The 14,724-nt window shown below is 41.0% G+C and overlaps 1 protein-coding gene across 1 annotated transcript in view; it reads left to right on the top strand.

Moving 5' to 3' along the window:
• Window positions 1-14,724, top strand: part of BEST3 (bestrophin 3) — a 43,943-nt gene that overhangs the window by 17,026 nt on the left and 12,193 nt on the right. Inside the window, exons 5-9 of the mRNA XM_012642034.1 lie at window positions 1,316-1,470; window positions 2,635-2,712; window positions 2,821-2,973; window positions 6,049-6,129; window positions 7,405-7,556. Coding sequence (XP_012497488.1) covers window positions 1,316-1,470; window positions 2,635-2,712; window positions 2,821-2,973; window positions 6,049-6,129; window positions 7,405-7,556 — 619 coding nt within the window. The remainder of the gene's footprint in view (window positions 1-1,315; window positions 1,471-2,634; window positions 2,713-2,820; window positions 2,974-6,048; window positions 6,130-7,404; window positions 7,557-14,724) is intronic.

Below are 14,724 nucleotides of genomic sequence, written 5' to 3'. Positions count from 1 at the left end.
TCCTCCCGCCTCAGCCTCTGGAGTAGCTGGGACTACAGGCAAGCACCACCACACTCGGCTAATTTCCCTATTTTTTGTAGAGATGGGATCTTGCTCTTGTTTAGGCTGGGTCTCAAACTCCTGGCCTCAAGCAATCCTCTGCCTTGGCCTCCCAGAGTGCTAGGATTACAGTCATGAACCACTGCACCCAGCCTATAAACTTTAAGCTTTTAAAGTATTAATACATCTTTGGGTGAACAAACTCCGGTATATAGTAGACATTCAATAAATGTTTGCTTATTAAATAAACCTGCTACCTTATTCCTCTTCTATTATTCAAATCTCTTCTCTCCTTGGTGTTCAGGGAGGGGGAGGAGGCAGAAGACAGCTGAAGTTTCATGTAATTCGTGATGCCTTAGCACTTATTGAGTGCTAAGGGTGTGTTAAGCATTATTATAGCATCTTGACATATGTTCATCATCCCAGGTAAGTCTGTAACATCCCTGTGAAGTAGATAGTATCCACTCTCTTTTAAAGATGAGAAAACTGAGACTCAGAAAGGTCATTGCAAGCTCAAACAAATCCCGTTTTCTACGCATGCCAAAACAATTAAAGAAGCATTTTAAAAGCGTGTGCAAAGTGCTGCGGGGACTTTGAAGATTAATATGCTCTATGCTTTTCGAAAGTGTCATAGCAAGGAAAACATTTAAGTAGAGTATTACTGTAAGGTAAGCCAAGAGTGAGTACCACGTGGGAGCTTTAAAGGGGAGAAATCCCAGGGGAAAGAGAAGGAAGTCATCAAAGAAGGCTTCACAGAAGAAGGAATGATTAAGTAAGACTTTGAAAGGAGAGGACAGGAGGAAAAGTCACGTGAATCATGTGTTCAGCACTATGCTAAGTGCTTGTGTACGTTATATTTTATCCTTTTAATCCAATAATTCTAAGTGTTATTGTACCTAATTTTAGATGAATAAACCAAAATTTAAAGAAGAAATTTCCCCAAATGTTCTGGTCCACATTTAATGTCTCCTTACTTCCTCCTCGCCTTCTCTGTCAGGGATTGTCAACATGGATTTTGGCACATAACTGTGCATTGCCTCATATATTTGGTATATAACTTGCGTGTATCCTTGCATGTGTGTGTGTGTGCTTGCACACTCATATGCCCACATTTCTTATCTCTCATACAAGTATAAACTACTTGACACAAGAACCTTTATTTCATATTCCTTTAATATTCCTCCATTACATGCTTACATAATAGACACTGAAATATGGTAACATGTTAATGCTAAACTAAGTCTGTACATTCTAGCCATTTTTATTTTGTGTAAAGGTTTTATGACAGCAAATGAAAGGAAATTATTCAACCACCTGAAATCTCCTCATCTGAAATATTGGGTTCCATTCATCTGGTTTGGAAATCTTGCCACTAAAGCTCGGAATGAAGGTAGAATCAGAGACAGTGTTGATCTGCAATCATTGATGACTGTAAGTACATCATAAACCATCAGTAACAGATGCTAATTAGGGACCAAGAGGGATCTGCAGATAACAAGGCAGACCAGAAAGAGTCTGCTTTGTTTAATCCTGGTTCCAAAGGAACTGGAAAGATTGGTCCAGTATCAGAACCCTCAACATGCAGGATGCAGAGAGTATACAGGTTGTACTTAGATAGCTTGGTAGTGGTTGTGTGTAAGCTTACAGCTTTCTTACGTCTCTGTAAGAAAGCATTCCTTGATTGATTAGCCAAGGGCCGCCAAGGGCTCTGAAAGATTTGGTGCCCACGTGGCATATTTTCCATCCCTGGCTCCAGGATCCTAGAATAAAATCCAGAGAAGAAACAAACCTCCCCAGCCATTTCCCCCAAATTGGAATATTCTGAGGGTAAGCTACATTTTCAGATGCTATAGTAAACAAAACAGTGTTCTTTCTCAACAAAATAACACTGAATTCATCTGACAAAACAAATTTACGTAGAGCTGGATATATTTGTGCCATGACGGTCTCCTGCCTGGATTAGTCTAAAAGGAGTGAATGATTTTTAAAAAGCTCCCAAATTAATATGAACTTTTCTTCCCAGGCTTAGATGATAACTTATGTGCAATAGAGGGGGAAAAAAAATCAAAGGATCCCATCCCTCCTGCTTCAGAGAGAGATTTTCTGTCAATCTGAGTGTTCTACAGTTCTCATTTTTTGGGGGAGAGCTATGGAATGTATTTATATCTCTTTTCTAAGATCTATAGTAAGCGTGTTTTTAAAAGAGAGAAACAAAAAGAATTTGCTTTCCACATTATTTACCAAAATAGCTAAAAATTACTATTTAAAATATTAACTATTGCCTTCTCATCACCACTTTGGGCCAATATACACATAGGATATGTTTCTACTAAGTCCTGCCTTATTTTAATATTAGAAAAATATGTCCAAATGTCCTCATCCTTTTTGCGCAATTTTCAATGATGTTCATTGCTTGTCATTTTTAGAGCTTTCCTTTTAGAGTAGCCTTGGAAACCAATTTACTACCCTTACAAAGTCAGTCCCATCATTTTACAAACATATTCATAAAAGTCATGCCACATTCTGAATCTCAGTAAATGTTTATTACCACACCCATCATTTTAGTAAGTCATTTTCGATTTGTTTCTGATTTAGGAAATGAATCGATACCGCTCTTGGTGCAGCCTCTTATTCGGTTATGATTGGGTTGGGATTCCACTGGTTTACACCCAGGTACCAAATACTTTGCACGTGATTCATTATTTCCACGTGCCCACGTTGGCACTCTAGCTCACTGTGGGCGGCCAGCACTGTCCTCACTCCAGTCTCTCTCTATTCCAGGTTGTCACTCTTGCTGTCTACACCTTCTTCTTCACGTGCCTGATTGGACGCCAGTTTTTGGATCCCACCAAAGGCTATGCGGGGCATGACTTGGATCTTTACATTCCAATCTTCACTCTCCTACAATTCTTCTTCTATGCAGGATGGCTCAAGGTAGCCAACAGTCTCAGTGCTTGAGACCCACTCTGTAATCTGTCATGTTCCAAACTCTGCACACTGATCCTTTACTGAGTCTTTAGCAAATGATTCGTGAGTGAGTCAAAGGTAGATTTAACATGTGCATTGCTCAGCGATGTGATTCCTTTTCCACCAGGGATTAAAGTGGCAGGGCTGTAGTCTGCACTTGTATTGCAGCGATCTGAAAAAGCTCATCTGTGCAAAGAGATGAGAAGAGCACTCTTTTATGGCTATTGATTTTTTTTTAAGTCTCTGTATGCTCCCATTAGGATTACAATAATGTAACTAAGGTAATAACTGTGCCTGCATTGATATTTTATACCACAATAAGCAACTAGGCAGAGTAAAAGAGAATAAACAAGAAGCCTTGTCTATCAGACTTAAGCATTCCTATTGTAGTGGTATCTTGGTTCTGCTGAACTCTGTAAATAGTTACTTGCAATTCCCTGAAATCCTACTAGCTATCCCATAATAATAAATGCTTCCCATTTTCCAAAACAGAACAGAAACTCAGGAAAGAATTCATCAGAATCAAAACCAGAAACACTAGGATTAATGATGACATTTGGTTTGCAAGGAAATTAAAAACAGGTCCAAGCAGTGAGAACAGCTTGTCTAATTATCATTGTAGAATGTTATGTGCTCCCCACCACCACCAGTCTCCCTCACTCTTCTCAAACTTTCCCAGATGTATGTGAGTGAATATCAGAGGCCTGATTCTTCCATCTCTTTTGTAAACTTCTAAAAGGGACATATGTGATAGAAAAAGATCAAAGACAATGATTTCATTAAGTTAATTGAAATCTGATGATAGTATGAAGATGATGTTAATTAAGTAGAATTTTCAAATGTTTGGCCTTCCAAACAGCCACATGTTGTCGTGTACCATTGAGGTCTTCAGGTTGCAGCAGAATTTTCCCTGTAGAAGCCTTTCCTTTCATTGGTTTGAACCTTAACCAGGAAAAGTAAATGAATTGGCATTTCAAATTATACTCCAAAGAGTAAAGGCATGTCCCTTACAAATGGTAAAAACATTTTTAACCAGGTAGCAGTGATTCTTAATTATTTTTGCCCATTTAAGAGCGAGAAAGAGCAAGAGAGACTAATGGCTGTCATTTTCCATTAGAAGAAAAAGTAGACTTTACCTTTGTAAATATAAAATAACTACAATTGGCCCAAATGCTCAATGATTTGGGTCCTTTTTGTCCTTTCCCCTTCTTAGTGCTGAGCTTTTTATTTTTTGCGTTGTGTCCACGTAAGGTCCTCTACCAACCTGTAAAGAGTAGATAGTGGTTCCTTCCTTCTGATATGCTTTCTAAAATGTTAACATCCCTTTCCTCTATAAAGTATTTTTAAAAGGCAAAATATGAAAAGACACAATCTTAGCTCTGTTAAGAGATAGGCAAACCTAAACACCAATGGGTTGTGCCTGATATCTAAATAGCTGCTCTAGCTTGACAATCCAGATATTTACAAATCTTTTCAAAGTACAGAAAAGCCAACTTAACTTTATAAACAACGTATTACTCAGTTACTTGCTGGAAATGGAGCCTCCAATGGAGTAAAGGATATCTTCTGAGATTGTCAATTCAGAAACATACGTGCCATTTTGTTAATTTAATGTGAACTATAATAATATATGCAGAACTCATCCCATAAAAGTAAAAATCTGGATATAACAAAAATATTTTCAGGACCCAGCAAGTGGCCTGATTAATTTAAGTGAAACCCCAGGCAAGAAATGGTACATAGCCCCTTGGAACTCATAATAAAGGAATTTGATATGGATATCACTGTGAGGTTTACTGCATCAGCGCACAGCCTTGCCTAGGGCTGTCCCTTAGAATAAGGGAGATACAGTTCTATAAATCGGAGGTTCTTAACCCAGGCCGCACATTAAAATCTCCTGGGAGTTTTACCCAATACTGATGCCTGAGCTCAACCTCAGACTGGTCAAATCAGAATCCCTGGGGGACAGACCCAATCATCAGCTGTTTATTTTTAAGAGCTCCCCAAGTAATTTTAATGTGTAGCCAAGGCTGAGAACTACTGCTTTAAGTAATTTGTCTTAAATCCTAAAAAATAAGTAGGTAGATTTTCTACTGAATGGTCTCAGAATCTAGACTGTCTAGACTCTGGAGACTAACCACATGGTGCCTTTATTTTATATACTGGTAAGTTTTTCCCCATCTAGACTCACTGTATGCAATATATGCAAAATCTCCATATCTCTCTCTCTCCCCACCCCACACACCTGCACACACACATGAATATGCACAGACATCCAGATAATAGAAATCAAAGGCAATTATTCAGAAAGGAGAATGACGGGTGAGTCATATTTGACATATATACCTCTCATCAAGAAGGCCATTCCATTCAGGAACATGGTAAGAATATTTCATTTTGACCAAATATTAGAAGATGTGTGATAATAAGCTACCTAAATTCTTCCTAGCAGGAAAACTAACTTACTGGATAAGGGTAAATCCTTTAGAGTAAAACTAAGTAAGCCCTAATTTCCAGCTTCATAACTTACTGGCTCTCTGACTCATGCACTTAGCAGTTATGTCCAATAATTGTGGCAGCTCTTTATGTTATTTTCTTTAAACTGTGATTTAAGTCTTTCTTTGCTATTTAACCTTCTCCTTGTTTACATTTTGTCTTATCATCTGGGCCCTGTAGATTCTTTGAAAGCACAGGCTATGTATCCCTCGCAGTACCTTGCACATAGTTGTTGCTCCATATCCATGGGTTTTATTTGGCTCCTTACCAGTGTTTGGCGTCTCCTGGAAAGGGCCTGCATTGTCACCAGTTGGATAGACAGATCCATTTGGCAAGCATGCCCATGAAGGTGCATCATTCATAGTTTGAGAATCAAGTCTTCCTTGCTAATAAGTATCTGTGTCAGTAGAACAATCCTCTCCCCTCTAGGCTTCATATTATGGAAGTGGCAAAATGAAGTAGAGAGCGAAACAGGAAATCATTTTAGTCTCTGTTCTCAGTCCTCACAGGTATCATGATGGATTTCTTCTATGTTCTCACCTGCAGGTGGCTGAGCAACTCATCAACCCTTTTGGAGAGGATGATGATGATTTTGAAACTAACTGGTGCATCGACAGAAATTTGCAGGTTAGCAGAACTTTTCTTCCCTTTAAAAACATTAATAATAAATCCCTAATGATGTTTCAAATCTAAGCAGATCCTGGATACCAGCCCCTGGACTTCTGAGCTTTAGCCACAAGTGAAAGAGGTTTGGCTATTCAGCAGGTTGTCTCAAGTCCTTTTGGAGCCTCAGGTGTCCTGGATCTCAGTTCCAGTGAAATTTACTTCCTTTTAAGTAGAATTTCAAGCCAATTTTGTTTGCGAGTTTCTCTATTAGCTTTACCCAGCCTCTTCCATCTCAGTACAGAGCAATAATTTAATTTATTCTTTAATTTGTTTTCTATTGCCACCCAGAGAGGTTCATAGTGACACAATCTGATGTGAGTTCCCAAAGTTGTCTCACATAGATCCCAGCAGCCAGATGTCTGGCAGCTGGACACTGGGAGCTGGGCCATGCCATCCTGTCCTCAAATCCTGTGTCTCAAATCTGCCTGAAACGCACCAAGTGAGCCCCAGGGCCCTTGCCCTGAACCACTGTTCCGGAGAGCTTCTCATGAAGAACCAGCATAAGGGAATTTTCCTTTGAGGCAAGACCCTCCGCAGACCATTCTCGTCCCTGAGAACCCCAGATGGAGTAAAGGCCTTTACCTTGTTCATTTCTTTAAGCCCTGACTCGGCTCTTAAATAAATACAGACACTTCACAGTACATCTCATTGTCAGTCTGTGTGGGGAGGAAGTGTAATGTCTTGGTCACTCACTCTTTGTCAAAATGGGATTCCCAGAGGATTAATAATTTATTCATGCATCACTTTGTCAAAGCCAAGAGGAGAGATCACTATAGCTTCAACCAGTATAGATTTGCTAATATGCTTTTCCAAACAAACAAACAAGAAACCAGGACATATGAGTTATGGGGTTAACAAGTTGAAATACTGACACTCTTCACCTTCCTATACTATCTGGGGTTAAGTGGGTGCTGTCAGGGCAGCCACTAAGACAGTACTGTAGCCCTGAGCACGGTATCCAGGTGAGACGCAGCTCCACTCGGGCACGTGGCTTGTTGAACAGAGTATGGGCGATTGAAGCCCCACTTACTCTCATTGCCAAGTGCTCTTGAGCCGTAAACAATGGGCACAACTCTGTGGCTGCCATGGTTGTGGCAAACGTGAAGTATAGATGTTTGTACATTCACTCACTTAGACCGTGTCCTAGCCCACTCCAACTCCCGTCCACCCACTGGAACTTCTCTTTTTTACATAATTTGTATCTGAATTATTCTAACAATATAACGGCGATTTTAGGTCTCTCTTTTAGCTGTGGATGAAATGCACATGAGCCTACCCAAGATGAAGAAGGACATTTATTGGGACGATTCTGCCGCCCGACCGCCATACACACTGGCAGCTGCCGACTACTGCATACCTTCGTTTCTGGGGTCAACAGTCCAAATGGGGTAAGTGTGTTTTTTAAAAATCTCCAATATTTAGGGGATAAGTAGATCACTGTTTTGATCTATTTACTTTTTTGGCTTTTTTTCTAATGCGCTTAATAAGTCAGTCTCTGTTGAGTGGCTTTACCGTAACAATCTGTCCCTATATACTAGGAGGCTTAAATAAATGGGTTGCGGCCGGAAGTTAATCAGACACAGTTCTAGAATAATTTTATTAAATCTGATAATGTACATGATTTTGAAGAAATGTGTAAATTGGGTGGGGGAGTGTAAGTATATTTGCTGAAGGCAGGTGCCACAGTTTCCAAGTAAATTAAAGAGGAGAGCATGGACAAATTTAGAAAGTGAGAACCACTTGCCCATTCCCCCAGAAAACTATAGAAAAAGGGGAAATTTTTGTGGAATTTTTCTCATAACTTTAGGCAAAACTGTGGCTCATTGTTCCCTGAGGCCAACTCTAAGCAGATTTGTGAAGCGGGTTCATGTCCTGTGCTTGCTGCCTGTGACCTTCTTCCCCCTCCTCCCCAAGGTGGTCTGCCCTCCCCTTTCTCTGCTTTCGGGACACCTGGCTTCAATCCTACTCCTATGAAGCTTTGCCCTTAGCTGAATGTCTCCTAATCCTCATAAATGGTGGTTTGTGGCACTGCTCTTTCAAAGCGGCCTCTGAGGCTGAAAACCTTTCAAGACCCAAAGAAAAAGATGACTGAAGGTGGAATTTCAGGAGTTGTGGCAGATAATGAGGAAGAGTTAGGAGCCAGGAGATTTTCTTTGTTGCCCTCAAAGGACACCTTAGAGAAAGTCACCTCCTCCAGACTAGACTTGCTTCTGCTTCTAGATAGCCTTCTAAGACTGGACCCTCCTGTCCAGGGCTCCTTCCAGGCCAGGAAACTCAGACCTACCCCAGCCTATTCTTAGTCTCCGTGAATAGTGACCTCCCATTGTGTGCCCTTCTCAGCCTTTGTAATGCTCTCCACAGGGGCAGAGCTTTACGGACATTTGGCAACCTTCTCACTTTTGAAAACTAATAAGAAGTGTTTTTCTGTGAGTTTGTTTTCAGATAATTCAATATGCTTTATCCTTCCTCCCAGTCCCACCATTGATTAAATTATTTGAAGTCCTAACTTGTAAAAGAAGAGAGACCTATACCCTTGATAGAGTCAGGAAATCACTGTGATGATTTTATTTAGACTGCAAGTGCTGCGTGGGCTGCATCTCTAATGTACATTGAGTTGTTTTGCACAGTGGTTAAATGATTTTTTGCAGGTCTGAAGATTTTTATCCTAATCTACATATTTGTCCTAATCATCATAATTGGAGGGTTCCTAAGTAAATGTCCATGTTCTTTAGAAAATGTTAAAACACCTGTTTCTCCAATTTCTAAATATGAAAACATACAATTTAGGATTGATAAGATCTTGGAGAAAATTCCTTCCCCAAAAATGTTATTGGGAAGGTTAAATGTGATTGTAAACATAAAACACTCCAGATATAATTATAGAGCATATTGTTATCAGCTAACCAATTCTCTTATTTGTGGATGTCAAACTGAGGGACAGAAAGATTAAACAAATCTAAGCCTTTTTTCACATTAAACTAAGGAGATTTGGGACATAAAATAAAACAACTGAGAGAAAACCAGGAAATACAATATTTAAAGCTGTAGCAAAAAAATTATCAGTCGTCAGAGAGAAGTCCTCCAGCTTAAATGGCCTATTTACCAGCAGGATGGGGAGAGGCACAGATGAAGGCCAGAGTCTATTGGGAGAGGTTTCTGTGAGATGTCTAACTGGACTCTGCTAGAACCACCTAGTCAAAGAAACAGTTAGGCAAAAGCTCACTTGTTCTTGGTTTTCTGCATGAATGAGAACCATGAAAGTGAGCCACAGCCCAGGAAAATGTCCTGCAGGAACACAGACTGCTGGAAGCCAAGTATTCACAGGAGTGCCCCTTTCAATTCATTAGTGTCGATTCTTCCTAGGATTGTGTTGTTAGAACAAATGTTGCCTGTGACAGAAAACCACACTCAAACCATCTTAAGCAAAAAGGGTTTTATTGGGTCCCACCTAGAGACAAGCCTAGCTTTGGGCGTGGCTGGTCCAGAGGCTCTGAGAATGTTTCCGGGACTTACTCTGGCCCTGTCCCTCTCAGTTCTGCTTTTCTCTCCACTGGCTCCGACGTGAGGCAGGTTCTCCCCTCCAGATGGCAAGAGGAAAATGACAGCCAGCAGCCCCAGGCTTACAATCTATCTTCTTAGCAAACCTGTGGAAAAAGCACATCTTTTTTCCAACTCTTAAAACTAAAGTACTAAATGTGCTGTGATCGGCTGGGCTTGGCTAACATATCCATTCCTGAACTAATCACTGTCGACAGGGAGACACGATATTTTGATTAGTTAAGGCTGGGTCCGGTGTCCACCTTTAAACCAAGGGGTATAGTCAGTCCCATCCGACCGTTTGGAATATGTGATATCTCAAGAAAAATCAGGGCACTGATACCGGGAGAAGGGCAAATGGTTTTGCTGGGCTGGCAAAAACAATAGACGACTTCTAAAATCATAGAAAATAATTCCCCAAGCAATGAATTGTTCCCTCACCAAATACAAGGTCACCATCAAGTGAGCCAGCTGAGGCTGAGGGAAAGGCAAGAGGGAAAGTCTTATTGCAGCACGGGTGGTTTTGTTGGTGACGACTGAGCCAGCGAGTTCTTTGCATTAGGGTGAAGACCAGGTGTCGAGATACTGTAGACACAAGCACTTCATAAAAGTGCTTGCCGCTTGATGAGCATTTAACATCCTTTCCTAGATGAGTAAATTCTTTATTTTCTTATTCTGTTTTAGGTATTTAAATCAGAAATCAAATTTCCCTTATTTTTTCTTATCAACATTTCAGGTGTGCAGTCACAATTCCCATAATCCAGAAATTCTGAAATCAAGTCAGTGCCCTTCAGAGACTGAGCAAAGTCCTGTGCAAGGGCGACCTAGAAATCACTCTGCCCCACATTCCACACGTTCAGCACACTACTCATTTCCACTTAAAACAGAAACTCCTTGGAGACAATCCCTTTGTTCTCTGTGTTAAGGAACACGTTCAAAACACGGCCCTGTTTTCTGCATATTTCCTAAATATACGTCACTTAAATAAAGTCAGTTTTTCTCCCTTTTCTTATCTCAAGTACAAATTTAAAATATATTTTCCTGTGTACTTTCACATATGAAATGCACTCATTTATTTATTCAGGTAAACTTTATTTACTGTGTGGTAGATCCTATGCCAGATGCTAGAGGTAGTCAAAAAAAAATAAAATAAAAGGGAAAAAAAAACACCTTTTAAGCTCACAGACATAATGAGGAAACAAGTTACAATATAATGATATAATGTGGTAAATGCTGTAATAGAGAAATGCTCAAAGTCTTATGGGAACACACGTCACCCAGCCTGCTGGATCAGAGAAGGCTTCTTAGAGTTGGGGAACCTAATGTACGTCTTTAAGAGTGAGTTAGGAGACCGGTGCAGTGGCTCAGGCCTGTAATCCCAGCACTTTGGGGGCCGAGGCAGGAGGATCACTTGAGGCCAGGAGTTTGAGAGTAGCCTGAGCAACATAAGAGGTCCCATCTCCACAAAAAATAGAAAATTTAGCCTGGCCTGGTGGCACACACCTGTAGTCCCAGCTACTAGGAGGCTGAGCCTAGAGTATTGCTTGAGCCCAGAAGTCTGAGGTTGCAGCGAGCCATGATCACGACGCTGCACTCCAGCCTGAGCGACAGTGAGATCCTGTCTCACAAAAAAAAAGAGTTAGGAGCTAGTGTACAGACAGGAGCGGGAGCATTAGCAGAGGGTACCTTCTAGGCCAACATGACCAAAGACGGAAAGAAATGACAAATAGTATGTGCAGAGTAACAATTTGATATGCAAAGCAGAAGAGCCAAGAAATGAATCTAGGAGGCAGATTATGGAGGGTTTTACAGGCTGGGTAAAGGGCTTCGGCCTTTCTCCAGAGCTATTAAATGACAGGGGCACATATTTGTTTTCAGTAGGTTAGCCTGGCAGCTGGCTGAAAGATGGAGTCCTGAGGATAAGACTAGAGCCAGAGGTAGTGGGCTATTGCTGTCATTTAAACAGGAGAGGATACAGGCCTGAACTCAGTGGCATCACAAGGGACATGGACAGTGGAAATGACAGAAGGGCCAGATTAGATTCAAGAAAGGAGTTAAGAATGCCTGGATGATAAACCAAGGCTGATGGAGAGGATGAGGGTGAGAGCTGCTCTGCAGGAAACATGAGGCCCGTGTCGACTGTGAGGCTTCTGTGGACACTCCACGCAGACACGGCCAGCAGGCAGTGAGTGCACGGACAAGGTCTAGGCCAGAGGATGCCTCTGACTGCTACCAGCACACAGAACTGTAGGAGTGGATGGGCGCTCCCAGAGCAGCGCCCAGGGGGCAGGGAAGTTGCAACAGGTAGAACACTATCACTGAAAGGGCGGGCAGAGGGGCAGAAAAACCCAGAGAATTCCCTGTCCTAGAGGCCAAGGGTGCAACGCTTCAAAATAAAGCCTGAAAAATGCCATAGGGGTTTGCATGTTAAGGTCATTGGAAGACGTGAGTGAGAGTGTGGGGCAGAAGTTAAATTGCAGGAGGTTAGGAGTGATTGGGAGGTGAGGAGATCAAGACTGCTCGTGTAAACGATTTGTAAAAAATAATTATATTCTAGAAAACAGACACAAAAGTAGAGAATAAGCTCTAATAAAGCTCCATGTACCCTTCACCCTCCTGCAATTATCCACCCACCCTTACCCTCCCCACCCCAGATCATTGTGAAGCAAATAGACCTAAAAATTGGCCTCAACAAAACAAAAATAAAACAAAACCAAAACCCCATAGTAATTCCCTAAATCATTAACTCTCCATGGACTACTTTTTTGAGAAGTCTGAACTGAGGGGAGGAAACAGACCAGAGTAGTACCCACTAAGAGATAGGGTCAGGGGAAGGCTTTGCATTTTGTTTTGGGTGAGGCTGATGGCATATTTCTCATTTGCTTTGTTTTACAATGTTTTAGGATGGGAGTGACCTGAGTGTGTTAAAGGGGAAGGGGAAGCTGCCCTACTCTGCCCTACTCCACCCTGCCGCCATTCCTTAGAATAACTTTACCGGTCTGTACTGGACTTCACTTTGCTGCTGTGCCCTGGGGTGGTTCGGACAGAGCCATTAAGACTCCCTGCAGTATTTACTGTCCTACTGTGCACTGTGTCATTTAGCATCCCTTTTATCAGGGGTCGTCCCATGGAAAAAATTTGCCTCAGACATCAGTGGGAAAAAAGAAAGCTTAGCCTCTCCTGGGCAAATCTCATACTATTTATCTTACAACTTTATAATTTTAGAATCAATGATGGTGTCCTTTTCATCTGGGCTACTAGGAAGCTGAAAGCCTAAATTCGTAGCCCACCTTAGTAAGTCCGTGGGATGGGATTTTTTGGCATGTATTTCTAGATTGTGTGCCTTTGGGTATCATCTTATGGTTGTTCCTTATTCTAGCTCTACTATATTGGCCCGATTTTATGTGTTATTGCATTGCGTGTATTTTTGTAAAGCCTCAAATATTTTGTATAAATAAGATGAAGCAAGATGTAATAAAGAAACAAATTCATATCTCTCCGTGTTCTAAAAAAGGACAGGCTGAGCAAAAGGAGCCCACTGGAGGAGAGGGAAGACACAGGAGCAAGGAGGGTGACAGAGCGAAGTCCTAAAAAAAGACACCGGGCTGGCCCAGGGGGAAGGTGGGGCCCTCAGCTCCTGAGCTAGCAGGAAGGAGTTGAAGTTGGGAGTTGTGAGGGGAGATGGTGCCTATGTTCTCACCTCACCCAGTCATCGAGTCTTAATCCAAAGAAAGCCTTAACAAGGCTCATCTTTCTCTGCTCTGAGACCACAGAATTACTGTTTTAAAACGATTTTCTAGATTCTAACACCAAACCCATGCTGAAGTTCCATCTCCCAACCTCTGCATGGCACATGTTCAAACTCAACTTCAGAATCAACACTTTGAATGAAAAAAGTCCAGTTGAAAACTTGAATGAAGTACCCAAAATAGAAATGCTTTCATAGGTTTGCAAGTCTTGAGCATTTAATAAATAGTGATAATCATTGTATGGCCAGTAATCTCCACTTAAGGAGCCATCCCATGAGTTAACTGGGCAATGAAAAGGTCTTCCCTGTGTGAATTCTTTTACCATTGTCTCACCTGGGATTGCTTCAGTTGAATCCATTTAATTTATTATTTTGTCATAACACAGAAACCTTTCTGATCTGCTGTTTTGATGAAGGCATCTTTTCAGCTTAACCGTGTCTTTCTAGTTTAACCGTGGAGACACTATTAACCACGATCAAGAAAACATTCACAAGCAGCCCAAAGAACATTGTTCATGAGATGCACAACATGAAAACACACCCAAGCCCTCAAATGAAAATGGGTCTTTTTGGGGCAATAACAAACTCATGCTTGATAAAAAATAACTTTACCAAAACAAACTTTAAATGTTAAAACTCAAGTCAGCATTGCTGAAAATAATTTAAAAAAAAAAAGGTCCAGGCCTCACCTCCCACAGCTGTCTTGAGATAGGGTAGAATGCTTGCCTTCACATTATATCATCGTGAGTAACTTCAGAATCCTTACTATTTTTTAATTACTTGGGATTACCCATTAACACGAATGTTTAACACTCTGACGAATGGAACACCTGGAAATTGAAGACCTGAAATCTTCAATTAACTCCCTTTAATCCTGTCTTGAAAATCGAAACAGTAAAGCAATAATCCCTTAAGGGCATTAGAAAAACTCTAACAAACTATCCATCCATTACAGCTAAAGGATTCAAAATTCTGGAGAAGAGAGGCTGTAGCTGCTTGTGAAACAGATCACTCAAGTGTGTCAGAAGGGCTTGCTCTGACTGTCCTGTGAATCTAAAAGCATGCTCCCAGCCTGTCAACTACAAACTGCTGACTGTAACCCATTTGAGCTTTGTTTTATTGGGATTTTCTGCCATGATTCAAATAATATGTCAAAACTTTCACACATTTAATGTTAAATGCCTGAGGTGATGGATATCCCAATTACTCTGATTTGATTAATTCACAATGTATGCCTGTATCAAAAATCACATGTACCCTATAAAGATACA

Source organism: Propithecus coquereli, unplaced genomic scaffold (genome assembly GCF_000956105.1).
Source record: "Propithecus coquereli isolate 6110/MARCELLA unplaced genomic scaffold, Pcoq_1.0 Scaffold172, whole genome shotgun sequence".
Classification (NCBI taxonomy): domain Eukaryota; kingdom Metazoa; phylum Chordata; class Mammalia; order Primates; family Indriidae; genus Propithecus; species Propithecus coquereli.
Note: the sequence above shows the minus strand (reverse complement) of the source record. Positions and strands in the feature narration are given on the sequence as shown.